At 44.0% G+C, this 24,125-nt stretch overlaps 1 protein-coding gene across 1 annotated transcript in view; it reads left to right on the forward strand.

The window, feature by feature from the left end:
• The window catches only part of nherf1b (NHERF family PDZ scaffold protein 1b), a 34,955-nt gene extending 10,867 nt beyond the window's left edge, over positions 1–24,088 (forward strand). Inside the window, exons 2-6 of the mRNA XM_029766358.1 lie at positions 15,076–15,246; positions 17,046–17,199; positions 20,495–20,538; positions 22,071–22,184; positions 22,841–24,088. Of these exons, the coding sequence (XP_029622218.1) occupies positions 15,076–15,246; positions 17,046–17,199; positions 20,495–20,538; positions 22,071–22,184; positions 22,841–22,987 (630 nt within the window). The 3' untranslated portion in view covers positions 22,988–24,088. The remainder of the gene's footprint in view (positions 1–15,075; positions 15,247–17,045; positions 17,200–20,494; positions 20,539–22,070; positions 22,185–22,840) is intronic.
• The last annotated feature ends 37 nt before the right edge of the window (positions 24,089–24,125 follow it).

Genomic DNA, 24,125 nt, shown 5'->3' on the forward strand with positions numbered 1-24,125 from the left:
TAAAATATAACTCCCATTGTAAAATGCAGTGGAGTGGAGAGGGATGCAGTAAACCAGCACACAGGTCACAACAGGTTATATTTTGGCTGCCCTTATTACACCGTTAATAGATTTAGGTGCCTCTTGTCATACTGGCTGGATCCTATGGGATCTGTCATTAAAGCCACTCTAAACATTGATAAAATATGAAAATAAGGGTGTGATGCATGCCTTGAGCCTCTAAGTTTATTTTCTATCCACAGTATCTATCTTATCTGTTTGTGTTGTTATTGTTTTGTGTGCGTGAGGTGCCTAAATTCCCTCCATTTGCCTTTGAGGAAAGCCCACATCACCCAAGGCTTTGGTCCGTTGAGATTCCACTGGGAGACCGAGGAGGATGCCAGCCAGCCAGCCAGCCAGTCAGCCAGCCAGCTTGGTGTTTCTGGAGTCCTTATGAATGACTGCCTGATTACATAAGCCTGTTTTTAAAGGCAAATTACAGGAGAGAAAGAGTCCTCCATGTGTCAGATTAAATCAACTGTGACTAGTAGGCTGAGTTGTGCTGTTCAGGGAGGGGCGGTTGTGTGTGTTCCATGTCTTGGAGGAAGTCTGTAGAGAACAGTAGCATAGAGACTTTGCCTGGAGAGCAGTAACATGCAGACAGCCAACTGGCATATGCCTACAGGCCTGTCTGTTTCTACCAGATACCAAGCCTGTAATCTACTCATTCATATAAAAGCTGCTTATTAAAGAGCATGGATCAACCACTGACACACCCACTGCCTCTAGGCTTTTTGGCCCTTGTGGTGTGCCATAGTGGGGAGAGGCTTCTGTTATAGCAAAACATGGTTCCTCCGGCATAGGAATATCCCACTTTAGTGACTGTGTAGGAGGATTCTCTATATATTGTTATTTCTCCTACAGAGTGGAGTGCGTGGGTTGACAATGGCTTTAACTAAATGGTTTAACCTGGTGACCGAGGAGCAAGCAACTCGTAAAGATATTTGAAACCAGAGCTTTTCTTTAAGCATTCCTGGTGGATTATTTAGTGGGTTTATTATTGGCCTATAGTGGTTAATAGTTTATTTACTGGGTAGTTATGTATTTCAGACCAAGTCTCTGGGTGTACCTCACCATGTTCAAGTGACGACACAAAATTTATGTTAGCTTTACCAACTACAAGCCACAATGGCTGTTCAATATCATTGTCCTATGCCATTTAAAGAAAATATGTCAACTCTTCATGAGCTTCTCTAATGACGGTAGGCCGTCATTGTAAAATAAGAATTTGTTCTTAACCGACTTGACTGATTTGCTTAGTAGTAACCGAAAGGTTGGAAGATTGAATCCCCGAGCTCACAAGGTAAAAATCTGTCGTTCTGCCCCTGAACAAGGCAGTTAACCCACTGTTCCTAGGCCGTCGTTGAAAATAAGAATTTGTTCTTAACTGACTTGCCTATTTAAATAAAATAAAAATACATATTTTAGGAAACGGGCAGCCACACCTTAGTTTGTGACTCGTTCTTTAAATCTCATTGGCGTAGCTTGCTTCTGTGGGAATCTTTTCCTGAAGCCTTGGCCAGCACATAGACTCCAGAAAGCTTAGGCTGGTTTCCTGTCATTGTTGTTGGAGGTAGAGAGAGTCAGGCAGACCCCCTCATCCCCCCCTCTTCTGCTCTCTCCACAGTGGGTTGCCTCTACTGGTCACAATGAAAACTCCTAGTCTTTATTGCTGTAATTTCTCTACAATTACTACAGTCTACAGCCCTCTAACTCAACTCTGGACCTCGAGCCAGTTCCACTGATTTTTCTTCAGTAGTTCTAATCAGAGACTGATTTATACCTGGGACACCAGGTGTGTGCAATTAATGATCAGGTAGAACTGAAAACCAGCAGGTTCCGGACCTCATAGGGTAAGAGTTGAGTACCCCTGGTCTACAGTATACACACAGTAAAGTGTTGTTCAAACTAATAGGATAGCATGCTAGTGGATAACATGCTAACTAACATGGGCTGTTTAAGTCAAAGTCAAACCTCTTACTGTAGTTGATGGCATTCCTTGTAACTTTGGTCAAATCTGGTAGACTAGAGCAGTGTTTCCCAACTCCAGTCCTCCATTATCTCTAACAGTACACTTTTTTATTGTAGCCCAGACATGCACACCTGATTCAGCTTGTCAACTAATCATCAAGCCCTCAATGAGCTGAGTCAGGTGAGTTTGTCTGCTGTTGGGGGTACATTTACATTTTAGTCATTTAGCAGACACTCTTATCCAGAGCAACTTACAGTAGTGAATGCATACATTTCATACATGTTTTAATTTTTTTTGTACTGGTCCCCCATGGGAATTGAACCCACAACCCTGGCATTGCAAACACCATGCTCTACCAACTGAGCCACACGGGACTATGGTACTGGAGAACTACAGTATATCATTTATATAGCCCGATTACCCCATTGTTTTTGATGTGTGGTCGCGTGTAGGGCGTCTGTGTTCATGTGTATTTGCTCAATCACGTGTCTGTGTATGTGAATGTGTGTGTGTGAGAATGTTTGGGAGTCACCCTTTCCTTCCCTTCTCTTTGTTGAGCAGTGTGTTCCAGAGGAAACGGTCAACATGACAAGACAGACAGGGTGGAGGTCTCAACACAGGGTCACAGGATTCATTGTGTTTCAATAGAAGGATCCGTGTGTGTGTGTGTGTGTGTGTGTGTGTGTGTGTGTGTGTGTGTGTGTGTGTGTGTGTGTGTGTGTGTGTGTGTGTGGTGTAAATGCGTGTGTATTTGTTTGTAGAGGGTAAGAGTTCAGCAGCTTGTGAGTGTATTATGTAACTAACTCTGTCTAGGCTCTACGGTCAGTCCTGTACATCTGCTTCTCTAATAAGGGTTTAGTTGTATTATACAGACTCTGTGATTTGGCCTTAGATCTACTGCACACAATAGTAGCCTATAATTGTAGGCATCACATGGACAGAGAGGTGTATTGGAAGTCCCTCACTGCAGGTCACTGGACTTCCTGTTCTGCTCAGTGTGTTCTGTCTCCAGTCTTGTCTGGGGCCCAGGGTGGAGCTATGTCCATACATTCACACCCACCATGGCCCTCTTCCTGAGACCCAGTGGCTTTGTCTGAGGAGCGGTGTGTGTGTGTGTGTGTGTGTGTGTGTGTGTGTGTGTGTGTGTGTGTGTGTGTGTGTGTGTGTGAGAGAGTGGATGGTAGTGGGTTTGTAGTGAAGTGAACGAGTGACTCTGGCCCAAAACAGCAGCACCACCGTCTCTCCTACAGTTAGGGAAGTGGACATGGACCCCACGAGGGGGAGGGGAGCCCCCTGGGATGCAAGAGGGGAGAATGCCACATTCCATTTCTCATTCCATACCCCTCAGGGTTCATAACCCCTCCTTGACAATGAGAGAAAGGGCCGCACCCTCCAAGGATAGGCATGGGGGGGGGGGACTCTCTGGTACCCTGAAATAGACTCTCCGTCACCCGCACCCAGCGATGACACCACAGAGTAGGACCAGGACAGACTATACAACACATACAGGCATAGTGGTTATACTGTGTGTGTTCTGTCTGAAAGGGATTCTATGGAGTTACGAAAGGCCAGGGGTATAATATATTCTACAATCGTGGGTGTATGATGTTGGTTTCTGCAGTGTTGGTGAGCTTGGTTATGTTATCAAAGCTGACTACAGTCTGACAGCAAAGTGTGAGCAAATGTTTGTCACATGTTGACCATCCACAGCCTGAATGACGCCACACAGGATGTCACAACGGTCTCTTTCACTTATTCATCCCTCTCATCCTTTCCTAGCCCCTTTCCTCTCCCCTCTGAGCTAGCAGTGTGATCTAATCTTCATCATTGTCTCTGTCAATCTGTACAGTGACAGGCTCTCTGGGGCTGGGCTCAGTTAGATGTGGGAGACATTTTGTGTGCCTGCAACTCGTTGGGTGGAGGTCAGAGACAGGAAGCATGGCCTCACAGATAAACCATGTTGACTCCTCAGGCCTGGTGCCTGATAGGGTAGGACTAACACACTGATACTAACACACTGACAGAGAGACATAGGGATGGAGGAGGGACAGCTGCTTTGGAAAGGTGTGTCCTGAGAAGAGACAGAACTAGAGAACTGAATGAAAAGGTGGTCTGGGGATGCTGTGCACTTCAGTACCCAATCAGGGCACACCCACCCATTAGTGTTAAAATATTAACATGGGCATCCTCCATAATTGTTGTGATTGACAATGGTCTACTATTTTTAGTGAACCGCTACGAGTGACTTGTAATTCGAACCCTTGGCAGAGCCATCCCATAGGTGCCCAATCTGTTCCAATTTCAAATGGAGGTGGACAGTAGCAGAGGTGGAAAAAGTACCCAATTGTCATACTTGAGTAAAAGTAAAAATACCTTAATAGAAAATGACTCAAGTAAAAGTGAAAGTCACCCAGTAAAATACTACTTGAATAAAAGTCTAAAAGTATTTGGTTTTAAGTATGTGTAAATGTAATTGCTAAAATACACTTTTTTAAGTATCAAGAGTAAAAGTATGAATCATTTATAATTCCTTATATTAAGCAAACCAGACATCACAATTTACCCAACATTTATTTATGTATAGCCAGGGGCACGCGCTAACACTCAGACATAATTTACAAACAAAGCATTTGTGCTTAGTGAGTCTGTCAGATCAGCGGCAGTAGGGATGACCAGGGATGTTCTCTTGATAAGTGTGTGAGTTGGACATTTTTTTCTGTCCTGTAAAGCATTCAAAATGTAACAAGTACTTTTGGGTGTCAAAGAAAATGTATTGAGTAAAAAGTACATTATTTTCTTTAGGAATGTAGTGAAGTAAAAGTTGTCAAAAATATAAATACCCCCCCAAAAATACTTAAGTACTACTGTAAAGTATTTTTACTTAAGTACTTTAAACCACTGGACAGTAGGGTGCATTGTTCACCCCTGCCACACTGACTGAAAAAACAGGTTTACAACAGTGAGTCTGTCAGTCAGACACTTATTAACTCTCTCCCCTATAGGGGGTTGAAAGGGTCACTAAAACTATGCTCTTGTCAAAATTACACATGACAATCACAAGGCTAAGGATTTGTCCTATTCCACTGAGTAACCATGGAGCTTTTGACTTTGCCATCTCTGAGGTTATTCTTTCACCTGATCAAGGGGTGTTGCACAGCTTTCTACCACTTATTAAAACCCCAGGAGTTTAGAGGCCCTGTTTAAAAGTTGCTGTGATAGCAGGCAGCAGCAGTGGACTGAATGCATGACAGATCTATTGTATATAGAGGCCGGCTGAGTGCTTGCGGAATGCCTGGGTTGATGATTTGCGGGGCGCGTGGCAGAGGAGGGTGCCTAGACTTTGGACATTATCGATGGCACAAAATGCAGCCATGTGCAGCATGGAAAACTCTGCGAGAGCCAATGCCTATCAGGCAGAGCAAGACACATTCTCTGTCCATTACAGCTGCAGTAGAATATCTCTTGTATGGCGTTATCATGAATTACAAACTGGGTGGTTCAAACCCTGAATGCCTATTGGCTGGAAGCTGTGGTGTATCGGACCGTATACCAAGGGTATGACAAAGAATTGCAATAATTACGTTGGTAACCAGTTTTATAATAGCAATAAGGCACCTCAGGTTTTTGTGATATATTGCCAATATGCCACGGCTAAGGGCTGTATCCAGGCACTCTGCATTGCGTCGTGCTTAAGAACAGCCCTTAGCCGTAGTATATTGGCCATATACCACACCCCCTCGGGCCTTACTGCTTAAGAATAACATGATTTAACATGAGTCTTTTTCCTGGATGTTGCCCTGTAGTTGAGTCACTCAGAGACCCTGGCATCCTGTAGTAATAATGACACACGTTACCCGGCTACAGTATGATGATGTCCTGGTGAATACACAGTAGTTACACTTCAGTCCTCCACTGGCTTCACATGGGGAAAATATTAACCAGGCATCTGGCAGAGTGGCAGCCGCTGGCATGGTGTATGAAGCTGTTTTCAAGCCGGCGAGGTGGTGACTTTGACAGCTGCCTTAGTGTTCCATTAGAAAGGCCCTCTGTGTCAAATATGGTCAGGAGAAGAGAATGAGAGGATGGACGATGCAAATTGCCTGAGATCATTAACCTTTGAGATATTTTACTAGAGCTCATCGTGGTGTTTTACAGCTCTCCACATCAGATCAGGTTTTTATGGGATGCCATCTCTGCTGTCAATCATTGACTCAGGTGCTGAAGAGACAGTGAAGCTCTCTTGACAGGGGTTTAGGTAAATAGTAAATATGGGTTAATATCAGGTAAGTATGAACTGAAAAAGGCTACAAAAGAGTGAAATAAGTGTTATTATTTTTTTCCAGGTGTGATTGTGGTTGGTTTGTACATCCCAGGTATAAACAAGGTCAGTCAGTTTTAGTGGCAGTTGTTTGTCAGGAGTATGTTTGAGGTGTTGCAGCTGTGTGGTGCCAGTTAAACAGAACTGTGGTGATACTGTACCTTATCTGGCATATTCTGCTTCCTGAGGGGGTCATGTGTTATGGTGAACTGGGTTATATCATGCTCTGGGTGGGGGCTGTCAAATCTCTAACTTTCAGAAGAGATAGATTAAGAAAGAAGAATCACCAGCAGCTGCAGATAGGTGAGCATACCAGGCTTAATGATGCGGGTTAACAGTTGTGTGTAGATAAACTGTACTCTTAGAAAAAAGGGTTCCAAAAAGGTTCTTCAGTTGTCCCCAAAATAGAACCCGTTTTGGTTCCATGTAGAATCCTTTTGGGTTCCATGTAGAACCCTCTGTGGGAAATGGTTCTACATGGAACCCAAAAGGGTTCTACCTGGAACTAAAAGGTTCTATCTAGTACCAAAAAGGGTTCTACAAAGGGTTCTCCTATGGGGACAGCCGAAGAAATCTGGAAATCAACCAATCCTAACTGGAAATCAACCAATCCTCCATCGTTAAAACAATGGAAAGGTCAATTGCTTTATTATGTAAATGTTGAAAGTGCGTGGGCGACGAAGAGAAACAAGATGGTGCCGTTTGAGGCCATGAGAGGGATGCAGATGCTGGAGAAGGGGGTGTGAGCAGGTGGGTCTGGGTATGTGTGATGTAGTTGATGTTTGTGTATGTTTTGCTTTGTTAAAGAATTTACATAATAATCATACACATTTTTTTGAGTGTAGGCAAACAGAGAGAAGTGTGTCTCGGCTTGAGGTTAGATGCAATTGAAAGCCCGGTACGTAGCAGGAAGGAAGAAATGGGCTGAAGCAGAGGATGCTATGTCTCATTCTCTCCAATGACCTACCTGCTCCAAAGGTCCCCTTCCTAGACTTGGACTGGATGACGATGACTTGATGGCTGTTCTATTTTTGCATCAGGCCATAGTAAAACATCTGGCACAATTGGCAGTCAGGAAAAGCCTGGTTTTGAATTATGACTCAAATGCTTTTAGTCAGTTTCAAGTAAGACCCCAAGGTTTGTTAATGTGTTCGTTCATACTGAAAGTGTTCCACTTGTTCATATGAAACTAGGGCTTCTGGTTGAGCCCACGTGTCAACAGTCGTCGGCCACAGATGATGGTGATCACGATATTTTTTTCTTCCCTAAAAAGAAGATAGAGATGGTAATTGGTAAGGTACTGCTTCTCCTCCCTCCTGTCACCTCCATATAGAGGGTGTTAGTGAGTCCCTCCATGAGAATGACAGAGGACTTTTCCCATTATGGCGTCTGTGAGAGCACTGGCAGCGCCATTGAGGCCATCTCCATTTTGAAGTAGTCTGTTTTCTTCTTCTACTACTTCAATGAGTTGGTAAACAAACTGAAAGAGTGCATACTGCAGCTGGAGTGTGTTGTCTGAACAGGTATAAAGACAAGGTTGGTGATTTACTGTCACTTGCCGGTATGGAATGTTTGCTCAGGTCCCACCTGATGACCTGGATGGAATTATGTGATCCTTCCTTAACTTCAAAATGGTGAAAGTTCTCAATGGCGATGCCCTTGCGAAAAGGGGCTTTCCAGGCACTTGAGTTCCCTATCATTCTCCCTGGTGACAGCCAATGACCTGTCAGAACAGCTTCGACCACTGACTTACTGTAAGTCACAGCTTTAGAAAGGGATGAGCCTCTGTACACCTGTGTGCCTCTAAATCCTCGTAGCTGTAAAACAGTGCTGTCACATTTGCTTGATGGTTTCGGTAACCAGCATGCAGAAATACCCATTAGACACCGTCGCTAATTTACACTGGAAGTGTAGTCAAACCATTTCATTATTGTCAGTTAAGGTGTGGGCAGGATGGGAAATGGCTGTTTGTTTTTTCTACATCTTCTGTGTGGTAGATGTGAGTGCTGTAACCAGTGGGACTGCAGGTATAGGGGTGTGTATCTGTATTGTGTGTTTATTTCTCTTGCATGTGAGGAAGTTGACTACAGAGGGAAGAGTATGCTTCAGGAACGAAGTAGCAGTTCCTGTGTTGCGCACTTCCCCTCATGATGGGAAAGGTTGTGTCATCTTCATCCAGTGAACGTGTTCAGCTAGGATCCCATTCTCTTACACTCACTGTGCGTCAAATCTATGCCTACGCATTTAAAATAGTCCACAAAGCACAATACTTTCTCTGGCTTTGAAAATGCTTACTAGTATGGTTATTTCTGATGATTCAGGATATGCAAAACCTTGTCATTTATTCACATAAATGTTAATACTAACTGTTCTCTCAGTTTCTCTCCCTGTATTAACTGTTATTCATGAGGTGTTGCTTCTCAGGTGACTGGAGATATGAGGTTCCTGTGTGGGACCACAGACCCCAGAGATTATGACTGTTAGAAACCTCCTCATATACAAGTCAACACAAGGTGGGGTAGATATGTAGGTGCGGGGGATAGAGATGAGAGCATGGATATTCCTGAGAGGTCACTGAACTCAACGTGATTGGAGCACAATGTGCCCATATGTGAGATCTCTGGGAGCTTTAAGGGAACATGTTGTTTAAGGTATAGGCTTAGAAACAACTATTCAGGAGTTGTAGCACACCGTATTCCTATTTACAGTATATAATTACCACAGGAATTTTTCATTTCCTAAAACAAGATAAAGCTTAATATGATGTAATGAATTGACTGTTAACTATGTAATAGTTGGTCACTGTAATCTTCCCCCACCTGAGTGGTTACCATGACCAAACCCTTCCCTTTTGGAATTTGGAACCAGTTACTGCCTTTCCCTAATTGGACGTACTTTCCAACGTTCTTCTCCCACATTCTCCAAATATTATGCCTTGATAGAGAGAACTAGGTTCTGGGAACCATTCAAACAAAATAAAGATTAGACAAATATTTCTGACCTGAGACTGAACTCAGGTCACGGCTAAGCTTATCTAAAACAAATATTGGTTTCATGTGGGAGACTTTTATAATAAAGAGACAGACAGTCACCCTAATTTTTACAATAGCACACCATGGCATTTGCTATGTGTATTCCCTATATTCTATCAAAGCTGGGTTGTGTTTTCTCCCATTTAGTGCCTAATGAATGTGACGCAGGATATTGCGCAGGGGGGATGACTGTAAAACTGTCTGTTTGGGCTGACTGTTTTTAAAAGACCACTGCAGGTGACTGTTCTTACGGTATCGTCCATGCATTACTCCCTTCCTGCAGTAGAGAGGTTGAATACACACACACACACACACACACACACACACACACACACACACACACACACACACACACACACACACACACACACACACACACACACACACACACACACACACACACACACAGGACATGCTGTAGGAGTGAAGCACGGTTTCATCCCCAGGAGAAGGCCCTGGTTTGTGTGTGTGCAGCAGATTCCACAGATTCCGTGCCCTCCCGGAGATTCTTCCCTGCTACCGATACAAACTGTCTTCTGTTATCCCAGCCAGCCTGCCTTGGTCCCTTTCTGTTGGTTGGCAGGGACGCTCAACGTTGGCCAGTTGACCTCATCCTTCCTGGCTGTGTTCCCCTGTGAATGTCTGTTATTAAAGCTGCAATATGTAACTTTTTGGGAGACCTGTCCAAATGCACATAGAAATGATAGTTATAGATCTGTCATTTGCATTGAAAGCAAGTCTAAGATGCGGTAGATTCTGTTCTATGTGCACTATTTCTATGCTTCCTGTTCTTAAATTTTATTTTTGTGTCTTTTACTTTCGGTTTTGTACACCAGCTTCAAATAGTTAAAATACTATATTTTTGGTTATGGAAAATATATTTCACAGCGGTTTCGATGGTACAATGATTTTGTACACTACACTATACTTGCTTGTTTTGTTACATTAACTGACATTAGGACTAGCTATTAGAATTTTAGCAACCAGGAAATGACGGAGCAATTTCTGCATAGTCCACCTTAAGAGGAATAGGACTCCAATTGGACTAAAACAGATCTGTCCTTGTCAGACCATGTGCTTAGTGCTCGTCTGTAAAATGTGTGGTAAGACATGTGCAGTGGACAGTCAATGGGATCTACATACCAGAAGGACATCCTCAAGCCATGCGGTATTTTTCTTATCTACCATGACCTTCCATGACCCCGTGTTTCAAGCCTTCAATTTGTAGGATGCAGGTGCACCCTCAGTCGCTCTTCTTCATTTTGAAGGGAAAATCCTTTGTGGCGTACAGTTTGCGTTTAATAATGTAGCAAAACGGAGATTTCACACCAAAAACAGGAAGCAGAGAAACCACTGTAACCAGCTTTTTCAGTTTAACTAGGACTTTGGGTAGAGAGGGACCACACCAAGAATTGCTCAGGGAGAATTAAGTTCCAATTAATGTGCTTTTTCGACATATTTTCTAATTTTCTCTTCTTTCATCTACTTTCCCTCTAAATATGCTTGTTTGATTTTTATTGATATGTTGTGACAGTTGATTTTGATTTACTCCCAGTTTGGAATGTATATTTTATATGGAGGTCTGGAATGAAGAACATGGAGGAGAATCAGACCAGATTAACATGTAAAATATTTGTCAGTTTCATCAGATGCAGAGTTAATCAACTTAAGTCTGATTGGCAGGATCAGTGTTTGGCACACTCCTGTTGCTCCCTATCCTCCTAGCCACTCTGTTCCTCCAACTAGAACCTCCTACAGAGACATGTAATGAATTCAGGGGGCAGTTGAGCCTCATTGAAGATCTGGCCAGCCCCAGCATTATTGATGTTGTCTCAGAGAGGATCAGTATATGTCTTTGACAGCAAGAATGGTCTCCTGAACAGTCTAGTCTCTTTATGATAGACTAGTTATGTCTCAAGCTGTTGCATCTTGAGATGGCTGAGGGACCGTATGGGTTGTGGGGGAGGGGCTTTGCTTGGGCCATTCCTGAAAGCGGGAAGCAGGTGGAGTCTTCAGGAAACCTGTCTTTTCCTGTACCTCTACTCCACAGAAAGAGAGGCTGCGGCTCGTTGGAAGGGGGAAGGCTTTGTGTGCGATTCCTTAAACAAAAGGCTTCTTCCGTTCTGAGTCTCAGTGTCTACAGCGCTCCACCCAGCGGCCTGCCTCTGCCCCTTTTTTTTTTACTCACTGATTGGACTGACGAATACAGCACTCTACTCCTCCTTAAGACTGCAATCAACTTACATAAGACAAAGGCTATCGGTCATTCATGACTGCTCCGCTTTGATGTTGTGTGTGTGTGTGTGTGTGGCTGATGGATTCTAGAATCTCTATTATACAGTTGAAGTCGGAAGTTTACATACGCTTAGGTTGGAGTCATTAAAACTCATTTTTCAAACACTCCACAAATTTCTTGTTAACAAACTATAGTTTTGGCAAGTTGGTTAGGACATCTACTTTGTGCATGACACAAGTAATTGTTCCAACAATTGTTTACAGACAGATTATTTCACTTATAATTGTGACGATCGCTGTAGAGAGGAGACCAAGGTGCAGCGTGGTTAGTGCTCATGATATTTCTTTATTTAACTCAGAAAGAACACTAAAACAAAACAATGGAAAACTAACGTGACATTCTGCAGGCTAACTGAGCTGTACAAAAACAAGATCTCACACTGAAGGAGGGGAAAAAGGGCTGCCTAAGTATGATTCCCAATCAGAGAACGATAGACAGCTGCCTCTGATTGGAAACCATACTAGACCAATTCAGAAAAAGACAACATAGAAATATAACACAAAGACTGCCCACCCCACACCCTGACCTAACAAAATAGAGAAATAAAACGTCTCTCTCAGGTCAGGGCGTGACAATAATTCACTGTATCACAATTCCAGTGGGTCAGAAGTTTACATACACTAAGTTGACTGTGCCTTTAAACAGCTTGGAAAATTCCAGAAAATGATGTCATGGCTTTAGAAGCTTCTGATAGGCTAATTGACATAATTTGAGTCAATTGGAGGTGTACCTGTGGATGTATTTCAAGGCCTACCTTCAAACTCAGTGCCTCTTTGCTTGACATCATGGGAAAATCAAAAGAAATCAGCCAATTGTAGACCTCCACAAGTCTGGTTCATCCTTGGGAGCAATTTCCAAATGCGTGAAGGTACCACGCTCATCTGTACAAACAATAGTATGCAAGTATAAACACCATTGTACCACGCAGCCGTCATACCGCTCAGGAAGGAGACGCGTTCTGTCTCCTAGAGATGAATGTACTTTGGTGCGAAAAGTGCAAATCAATCCCAGAACAACAGCAAAGGACCTTGTGAAGATGCTGGAGGAAACAGGTACAAAAGTATCTATATCCACAGTAAAACGAGTCCTATATCGACATAACCTGAAAGGCCGCTCAACAAGGAAGAAGCCACTGCTCCAAAACCGCCATAAAAAAGCCAGATTACGGTTTGCAACTGCACATGGGGACAAAGATCATACTTTTTTGAGAAACGTCCTCTGGTCTGATGAAACAAAAATACTACTGTTTGGCCATAATGACCATCGTTATGTTTGGAGGAAAAAGGGTGCTTGCAAGATGAAGAACACTATCCCAACCGTGAAGCACGGGGGTGGCAGCATCATGTTGTGGGGGTGCTTTGCTGCAGGAGGGACTGGTGCACTTCACAAAATAGATGGCATCATGAGGATGGAAAATTAGGTGGATATATTGAAGCAACATCTCAAGACATCAGTCAGGAAGTTAAAGCTTGGTCGCAAATGGGACTTCCAAATGGACAAGGACCCCAAGTATACTTCTGTTGTGGCAAAATGGCTTAAGGACAACAATGTCAAGGTATTGGAGTGGCCATCACAAAGCCCTGACCTAAATCCTATAGAAAATTTGTGGGCAGAACTGAAAAAGCGTGTGCGAGCAAGGAGGCCTACAAACCTGACTCAGTTACACCAGCTCTGTCAGGAGGAATGGGCCAAAATTCACCCAACTTATTGTGGGAATGCTACCCGAAACATTTGACCCAAGTTAAACAATTTAAAGGCAATGCTACCAAATACTAATTGAGTGCATGTAAACATCTGACCCACTGGGAATGTGATGAAAGAAATAAAAGCTGAAATAAATCATTCTCTACTATTATTCTGACATTTCACATTCTTAAAATAAAATGGTGATCCTAACTGACCAAAGACAGGGAATGTTTACTAGGATTAAATGTCAGGAATTGTGAAAAACTGAGTTTAAATGTATTTGGCTAAGGTGTATGTAAACTTCCGGCTTCAACTGTAGGTGTCAATCAAAGTCTCGTCAAAAGTGTATTTGGAAAAACTGATTACGTCAATAATCATATTGGCCAATAGGGGGAGTATGGGGTTGTTGGATCAGGGAGACATTGATTATGATTGTGTCACTTTTTTTTTTGTCTCCTGTTTTATATCTGTGCTGTATTTTATTCTGCGCCTACATTTTAACATTCCCTGAGGCTTTGTAAAACTCTGTGAAAGGTCCCCTTACTAAAAAAAGACTACTTGTGTTCTCTTACCGACGGATGGGAGTAGCTGGACTTGGTCGAGTTTTTTCCTGGATGACAATACAGTGCTATGTCTTCCTGTCATCTCAGAGAGGCAGGAGGACAGGGGTCACCTCCCAGCCTGCTATTGTCCTGCCCTGGGCTCACTGGGCTGACTGGGCTCACACAACACAGGGGCCTGGCCCTCAGGAACTGGCCCTTCCTCAGGCCGGGGTAGTGGCTCCATGCCTCCTGGCTTCTGCCCTGCCCCTCCCATTCCTCCCTACACCAACACAGCTCCAGTCACATGCTCTGTACACCCTCCTATTCTGTACACCCTCCTATTCTGTACACCCTCCTATTCTGTACACCCTCCGATTCTGTACACCCTCCTATTCTGTCAGACTCCTATTCTGTACACCCTCCTATTCTGTCAGACTCCTATTCTGTACACCCTCCTATTCTGTCAGACGCCTATTCTGTACACCCTCCTATTCTGTCAGACGCCTATTCTGTACACCCTCCTATTCTGTCAGACTCCTATTCTGTACACCCTCCTATTCTGTCAGACTCCTATTCTGTACACCCTCCTATTCTGTCAGACGCCTATTCTGTACACCCTCCTATTCTGTCAGACGCCTATTCTGTACACCCTCCTATTCTGTACACCCTCCTATTCTGTCAGACTCCTTTCCTTCCTCTGATGTCATTTTAGTCTGATTTGATCATCAATGTCATGGTCTTAAATGTAGCCTATTACTGCATTTCATACCATATCAGCATACTGGACAAATGGGAAGGGAAGGGGAAGGAAGGGGATATCTAGTCAGTTGGCGCAACTGAATCCATTCAACTGAAATATGTCCTCCGCATTTAACCCAACCCCTTCACGCCCACGTCATCGACACCCGGGGAGCAGTTGTAGTTGGGGGTTAACTGTCTTGATCAATGGCTTGCAGATTGAAACCAGCGACCTTTCGGTTACTGGCCCAATACCTCTAGGCTACCTGCCGCCCGATATTGGGATGTGTTAATGGTTAAGGAAAACATTTTTTTTGTGAATGTGAATCATTTCATGTAAGTTCTGTGAATGTGATTCATTGCCTTAGCACAGGAAACCAGGAGAGTGGAAGGAGAAAGTAGATTCTCCAACAGGATAATATTCAACTAACTGTGTTTCATCTCTTCACCAGGACGTGCAGAGTGAGCTGAGGCCGCGTCTGTGTGTGATCAAGAAGGGGTCTCATGGCTACGGCTTCAACCTGCACAGTGAGAAGGCCAGACCAGGCCAGTACATCAGAGCAGTGGATGAGGACTCACCTGCACAGAGGTCTGGCCTGCTGGCCAAGGACAGGATAGTACAGGTAACTATCTAGCTCACCTTTGACCTCTGGCATCATACTGTATTATTATTATTATTAAATGTATAGTAATAGTACATTACTATTGTTAGTACTATTCAATGTACAGTACTATTATTACTGTATAGTAGTAAATTGAATAATATTGTATTAATGAAAATACTTCTGTATGTCATGCAAGATTTTCTAAAACTACGGGACTTGTCTTTAATGGCCTTGGCACAATTCAGTCTTGTTGGTTGAGGTGTAGAGTGAGGACTGTGAGTGGTAGTAACAGTCTCTGTGTGGGGTCCTAATCTCATAGGAGGGGAGAGGTGGACACTGTCACTGGGAGTTAGATCAGACTGGGATAATCCAGCTTTGTCACTGGTGACTTCTCTGCACTTTACCACCCCAGTCTATCCTGCTCATTACTCAGTACTGTAGAGGTGTGCGTGTGTGTGTTGTCAGAGGTGTGTCTGGCTGCCCTCATTCTACTCTAGCCACTGTTTTGTAAATGAGTTTCTGCTATACCCCAGCAGCCATGTGAGACTGCCATAGAAAAGGAGAGCGGAAAGAGAGGAGAGTTGAATCCTTGAGACAGAGAGGGGTTTCCATCCCCCAGCGGTCCCCACACTCCCACCACCCACTGAGGACTGTATTCTTTCTGTTAAATGGACAGCTATTGTTACTGCCGAAGCATGTATTGTTTGGTCTCCTTCCTGGGACTGTGGTAGACAGGCAGGCCCACCCTATGACCGACACAGATACACACACATGCACGCATTACACTCATGCGCATACACACGTACACACACACAGACACGTAATTATTTAGATTTTTTTTTAATGTAACCTTTATTTAATTAGGCAAGTCACGTACATGTCCACACACATGCACACACACGAAGATACTCACGCACGCATGCACACATACACACACACGTGCACAAAATACACACTTAGAGCTGACAGAACCCACACATACAAAGTACACACATGCTATCTCAGCAGTGGTTCCTCAGAATGTTCAGCTGTCTGGGGAACAGATGACATCATGACATATGCTGGGCCAATGGCCTGATGGCTGAGATGGTGTTACTAGCACTCTCTGGCTACTAGCAGTTGTTGCTATCTAAGAACCTACTGTATGAAGAGAAAGGAAAGTAGAATGTTGTTGCACTCCTTTATGCTATCTCTGAATTGTACACTGTTCTCTTCAGCAATGTTTCATTTGTATTCAGACTACGTACTACAGATTCTTATGCAACAGTGAAGAGTTTGACACTCATCTCCCAAGCCCCTGGGAGAGATTCACTTCCTCTGTGTGTGTGTGTGCAGCAGCATATTCTGTGTTTGTGTGGAGAGACAGGATTTCCTGCTGGACAACAGACTGATGATAATATTGAAAACTGAGTCCTAGCTTTGATAAACAGGTTATCGTCCTCATTGTGAGAACAATGGAAATATGCAAGCAATAGTTCCCCATAAAGAGTTAGTTACTTGAACAAACTATGGTGCTGATGTGAAAGGGAAACCTGTAGTTTTAGGCTGTTGGACTATCCTTCACTGTTTTGACTTGGTTAACTATAGTTACACTACTTATACAACTAAGGAGTTAATGCTTCATGAGCTGATTTGTGCAGACATGACTCTTGTGTCTGTGTGTTTTGAAGTTCCTTACACTCTCTCTGTCTCTCTCCCCCTTCGCTCTCCCTCTCTCTGTCTCTCTCCCCCTCTCTCCCCTCTCTCTCTCTCTCTGCCCCCCTCTTTCTCCCCCCCCGTCTCTCTCCCCCTCTCTGTCGCTCCCCCTCTCTCTCTAGGTGAATGGTATGACAGTGGAGGGGAAGCAGCACTCGGATGTGGTGGCAGCCATCAAGTCTGGTGGTGAGGAGACCTCTCTACTGGTTGTGGACACAGACACAGATGCCTTCTTCAGGAGGTGCAGAGTCGCTCCCACCCCAGAACACATCACAGGTGAGACCAGAAACATCTACAAGAAAGGGCCAGAACACGGTTGATGCAGTTTGGCTGGATTAGTAATCCTTTCTGTAGACATACGTGTCCAAACATTCACACACAATGGATGTTATCAGCTTGCACGTTCCTCACTGTGTGTGTGAAGGACAGACCTCGGAAGCCCCTCACTCACACGATCCCTGACGGACATGGGATTCATTATCAGAACTGAGACAGCCTCACAGTGTAGGGAGCGTTTTGCCTCTGCAATCACCTCATATATATATATATATATTTTTAACTAGGCAGGTAATGATTAAACCACTTACTTCTCCTTTAACAGCCTCATTCAAGGTCTATAGTCCCCAGAGGTTTCTCTCTCAGGCCTGATCTCTTACCCCCCTGTCCCCTTGTCCTTGGTAAACACTAGCAGATTAAGGGTCTGTCTGACTGCTTGGCCAGGCTCCTCTGCTCCTCTCTCTCTGCCAAGGAACACAGACACAGAGACACACGGATACTGAGCTCATCTAATTTCCTGTCCCCTCACGTTGTTTGCTCGAGGTACAAAATCCGAACTCTTAGGTACGGATCTAGAATCAGCTTAACTTCCCTGAATGTCAACCACTATTAAGGGCTAAATGCAAACTTCCCCCAACTGTCTAGGGTCAACTTCCCCCAACAACCACTGAGCTCTTCACAAAGAGAAGGCTGTTGTACCTCTGAAAGCCCCTAGAGGGAGCCACAGCCTGTAAATTGACTCCAGTGCTGGAGAGTCTGGCTGAAGATTGGCATTTATTGTCATGAATTTTGCCCTGGAGGCAGCTCTGCGGAGTAGTCACTAGCTGGCACAGCCACAAAGTCTTAAAATCAGATGTTTCACCTAACCTTAACCATAACCTTAACCACACTGCTAACCCTAACCTTAAAATAAGACCAAAAAGCACATTTTTGCTTTCATACATTTTTTACAATATAGTCAATAATTACTTTGTAGCTAGCACATCTAGCGGGAATCGTTTGGTTCTGCCTTCAAGGCAAGATTCATGACAATAAATGTCAATCTGTGTTTGGCTTGAGAGGCCAACTGTGCCCAAGTAACACTTGTTGAAACAGGGCGGTGGCCCATGACAGCACTTGGTTGGCTACTCTGAGTGCCATTCTGATGCCAACGGCCTCATAGAACGATGAAGCCAGCCCAGCCGACGCTATGACAACCATATGGGTGTGGAGGAAATCGGTGCCCTCTGTGTCTGGGACATGCATATTAGTCAGTGTGTGTGCTGCAACACCCCCCCCCCCCCCCCCCCCACACACACCACCCTGCCCCAGACTGCCTTTATATTTCCTCTGCTTGAAGCTCTGCCATAAACAACAGTGAAGTGCCGCTGCCTGATCAGGCCAAAGATACTGTTTATTAAAAAGGTTACCTGTCTGTGCCTTTGAGTGAACTGTATTAATAAGATGGTGGGTAGAAGTAGACAATGTTTATTTTTTATTTAACTAGGCAAGTCAGTTAAGAACAAATTCTTGTTTTCAATGACAGCCTAGGAACAGTGGGTTAACTGCTTTGTTCAGGGGCAGAACGACAGATTTTTACCTTGTCAGCTCGGGGATTTGAACCTTTCGGTTACTGGCCCAACGCTCTAACCACTAGGCTACCTGCCGCCCCTGTCAGTTAGTGCACCAATAAAAATACAGTAGCTGCTTTGTTGTGATACATGGAGGAATGTTCTTGTGTTCTGACCCACTGTTGTTTAGACAAGCCTTTCACTACACCCGCAATAACATCTGCTAAATATGTGTATATGACCAATAACATCTGCTAAATATGTATATGTGACCAATAACATCTGCTAAATATGTGTATGTGACCAATAACATCTGCTAAATATGTGTATGTGACCAATAACATCTGCTAAATATGTATATGTGACCAATAACATCTGCTAAATATGTGTATGTGACCAATAACATCTGCTAAATATGTGTATGTGACCAATAACATCTGCTAAATATGTGTATGTGACCAATAACATTTGATTTGACAGCTGTCCATTGGCACGGTTACACCTCACAGTTGACTGATGATTGACATGCTGTGTCCTCTCCTCTGAATGAGTATAGTGAAGCAGTAAACGGAGATATAACTCCTGTTCCATCCAGGGGGATATATGGTCAGGTCTTAGTCCTATCTAACTTCCTGTGGTTTCTGCTATCGGCTTCTAAACTTGACTGAAAAATGCCCAACAGGAGCAAAATTCCATTGAGGCGTTGCCCGGGTAACTGCTCTATCGTGTTGCCCACTCAGAGGGCACCTGATCACCGTGACTTTGGTACACACTCAAGCACGTACACACACATACGTGTGCGTAAACACGAGGCCAGACACACACACACACACACATGGATGGACACACAGAGTCCACACTCCTCTCGCCACCCCTCTGGCCAGCACTTGTGTTTGGTTTCCAAGGCGTTGGCTCCAAGTGGCCTCTCAGCCTGTAGTGTTAGCTGTATTGGGACTGAAGAGCCTCTTGACCGTGTGCAAACAGTGAGGAGGGACCCAAGGAGCACAGAGGTACATAGAGACAGCTTCAACAGGTCTCAGAACAGCCCAGGGGGACGCAGACCAGGGTCAGGCTATCTTTAGATGATAACAGGTTATTATCTTAGTTCTCACCGATTGTCTGTCTGTCTGAGAGGAATTGAAGCATGGAAGGTAAGGGTCCGTCTTAGTATTCCACCAGCTCCGACCAGGGGTCAGTTGTTCAACTGTATCTGTTTTAGATAGACACACAGGTTTAGATATAGTGTATTGTCTCTTTCTGTGGTTGACTTAGCCAAGTGAAAACCATTCCTTAATATCCTTGTGACAGGGTTAGAGGAGAGTTTCTTACCAGGGCTATTTGATATAGGTTGGCCACTAGGGAACTGGGTTTCATATGCAGCAGCTTGTTTGGATGTGATGATGCGTGGCAGGTAACCAGGGTCAGAGAACATCTCTGTGAAGATGAACCCTGTTTGAATAATGGATGACCTACACATACCCGCGCTATGTAACAGAGTAGGTGTCGCTGGGATGAAACCTGAACTGGATGGGAGCCGTTCTCTGGAGCAGGGATATGAGTCACTCTGGAATTCTGTTCTGGTGTTAGACGGAGGTGGGACAGTTACAGGATATTTAGGACTGACTAGAAGATTGGAGAATTTCCATGATTAGATGTTGTTGACTGGTTGTGAATAGCTGGTATGGAGGAGGGAGTGTGAGTTTGTGTGGAGTCCATGACTGAGCAGTGTTCTCTTCTGCTTTCAGGAGCTTTGCCTGAGCCTGTCGTCAACGGAGACATGGAAAAGACGGTAAGACTTGGATACCTTATTGACCTAATATCGTAAAACTAACATTTGAGAGACAGACAGACAGAGTTGCGCTCCCACAGAGTGACTTCCCAAAACACTAGTCTTTTTTCCTGGCACTGTGGAGGTCACTGACAGGTCAGCCCCTAGAAATGAAACACTGTGGATTAACTGCTTCTGCTTTGGCACTGACAGGCACCGTATCAGCTGAGCATTCATAGGGAGTGGACTAGTATTATTTCATAGTACTGTAGAGTGTGTGTATTGCTTCATATAATTTACTTTGTGTTGGTTGGTTCTCACTCTCCTTCCAGCGCACTCATTATTGAATAGAACAGACTGTTTCCAGCAGGCAGGCTGGCCCAGGCAGGCTGGCCCAGGCAGGGGAGGGTATCTTACTCTCTGTGTTGATATAATATGTAAATCCTGTGTAATCTGAATACATTCACTCAGGGAGCCAGGAGAGCAGTCTACCCTGACAGAACAGAACCAGGTCCAGGTGTCTGTAAGATATACAGTACCAGGGCTAGTGTAGCCCTGTGCTCAGAACCTGGTAGACAGGTATAGAGGGTTTACATGGTAATGCTGGATAACAAGAAGCTGAAAGCAATACACTGTTGTTTAGGCATGGAGAATTCAGCAGCACCATGTTAATCCCTCTGAGGTATTTGTGCATAAGCCCTTAGTAAGGGGACAGACCAGCCCACACCTACCACCTACTGTACTGTAGACTCAGGAACAGAGAGAGAGAGATATGGCATATGATAGCAGCCCACTGAATTATCTGGGGATTCTCTATTGTGTGTTGTGATATAATCTAGATATGGTCAGTGATTTGGAGGCTTGCCAAACAGGCAGATAAACCCAGAGTCAGGCCACTGGCCACAAACCGAAGAAGAAGAAGTCATTAGGTTAACTCCACTACATTAATACTATGCTAATAGACTTCATTAGTAAAGAAGACAGGTGCAGGTCAGTAGTGAGACCCTAGTCCTCAGTCATTGACCATCATTTTAACCCCCAAATCTAACAGTCAAAACATTGGATTAAGTGATGGGAGGCAGGGTAGAGAGGTGAGGGAAAGGCAGAGAGGAGTTGAGAGGTTAGGGTGAGGTCACTATCCATGGGCTCGGTAGAAAGCGGATGTTTCCTGTTTTCAGGGATGCAGTACTTTCAACCTAACTTCCGTTTCCCCAGAAAAACGGAATGTTTTTTTTACGCCTGCCATCTTAGATTAGGGTGAGGTAGGCACTGACATGGGAGAACAGGGTGATTGGGTCTTCTCTAATGCTCTGACCCCAGTAGGCTCTAGTAAACTGCTGCTGCCTCTACTGGCCTAGGGAGACATATCATACAACTTCCCAACCAGCATGGTCAGACAGTGTGTGTATGGGGCACAGGCAAGTCTGCCTCCCTGAGGGCAAACATAATATTGCAGCCAGACTCTCCATGGAGAGTTCTCTCAAACTTGACCCCCACTTTGGCTACTTGTATTTGATCTGATTTGTTGCTTGCTGTCTGTGTGTCCACTGCAGGTGAATGGAAATGGAAAACTGGCCAAAGAGGTGGAGCAGGACTCTAAGCTGTCAATCAGCCCGTCTCCAAGCAACACCTCCTCCAACGCCTCACTCACAACCCCACCCACAGAGGTAAGTCCCGCCCTGAAAACACATGTGAAGCAGCATTATAAAGCAGCTGAAGTCTCATGATCTGAATGCGTTTCCATAATGACACAGTAATGTATAGTGTCTATTATTTCAGCACACTCTTGTAAAATAGGCTTTACTACTACAATATCAAAATATCAATTTCTTCTCTCTAGCCTCGTTTATACTTGGTGTTGACATGTGTCATGATCTTATCCACATTCTTATTGGGCCCACATTGTAGCCGTTGCATCTACATCTCTTATCCGTCTATTGTGACCAGATATCCTGGTCCCTCCCTGTATGAAAATGATTTGACAGATATTCTTTCAAAATAATATATATTTATTTTAAGATACATTGATGCCATAAGTAAATGGCGTCAATTATTTTAAAGGGCGGGATAATGATTTAAATGGTTTCACTATCCAGATCTGTGTGTGACGCAAGATCAGATCACAATCAGTTCACAATGTGTCTTTTAGTCATCTACACCGGTCTAAATATGCTGGCAAAATCAGAATGCGGACAAGATCAGTACACAGTACTCATGTTTAGAACCAGGTATAAACGGGGCTTGTGGCTCTTGTGCTTTCTCTCTCTACTTCTCTCCTCTCTCACACTCTTTTAACCCCTCTCTCTCCACCCTGGTTGGTCAGTTGTCTGAGCCAGTGATCATGGGCGCCATCCCGGGTCTGAACCTGTCCCTGCAGCAGGTCAAGGAGCGTGCTCACCAGAAACGCTCTAACAAGAGGGCCCCGCCCATGGACTGGAGCAAGAAAAATGAACTGTTCAGCAACCTGTAGAGTACCTCGCCCTGCACACACCCACATCCAGTAGATACTCACAGAGGTCAGGGACGGAGAGAGAGAGGGGTTGTTCTAAGCCCCATGTTTTCTATGACTCATTAAAACCAGCAGTTTAACTATTGGTGAGTGAGAATACAGGTATATGTAAAATATATACACACACATATGTATTATATTCCAGATGCTATAAATGATGTGCTAACAATATCTAGACGAATATGCCAATGTTGGAAAGGAAACAGCTAGATCAGATAAGAATCTTTGTATTGTGATTTGAAAATCAGTTTAAGTATTCCATTTCGCGTGTCGAGGTGTGTGTGTTTTGTACCTGGGTGTGTATGCCCAGAAGACCCTGGAAGTCCCTGCTGGTCATAGCCTGGTGCCTGTCAGTATAGTGGAGTAGGTCTCTCTTATGGCCATTCCTCTACACGTTAATCAGTCATTGAAACAAATTAAACAAAAATGTTTTACCTTAAATGAGAATGGGACCAGCCACTTACATACCTGTCTAGTCTATCACCTTTCAGGGACCAAATAGCAAGCCACTTCACACTTCCAGTCAGATGCAAATGTCTTTCATGTAGCTGAGCTTTGGGTCAGTCGAGCTTCAGAAGAAATTTGCTTCTGACTGGAAGTGTGCAGAGACTTTTTCCATGTTTGTCCAGTTTTTGCCTTCAGCACCTTCACTAATCAACTCTGATGGACGACAACCACTGACAGTCAGTCAGTCATTCATTGGGGAACGATATGTTGGTGCAGTGTCCATATATACCAGTCTTACTTCAATAAATGTGAAGGCTGAAAACCTTACGTCCATAGCGTTGCCATTACCACTGTATATTGCGATACTTTTCATTTCAGTTTTTTTAATTGCCATTGTCAAAATGCTTTGAGGATTTTACGTTTACGTAGATGTACTTAAACATAATTGCTTTCTTTAATAAGAATATAAATGTCTGCGCTTCACTAAATGTTATGTGTATGTTCAGTATTGAGAATGACAGTGAGATTCGCTATTTTCACTATTGAATTGTATGGGGGTGTCATGCTCTTAAACTGTTCATGTTATTTCTATACTGTATTAAATTGTACATCTCACCACTGTTGTCCCATGACTCTCCATTTAAATTAAGAC

The sequence above is a fragment of the Salmo trutta genome, chromosome 1 (genome assembly GCF_901001165.1).
Source record: "Salmo trutta chromosome 1, fSalTru1.1, whole genome shotgun sequence".
In the NCBI taxonomy this organism is placed as follows: Eukaryota; Metazoa; Chordata; class Actinopteri; order Salmoniformes; family Salmonidae; genus Salmo; species Salmo trutta.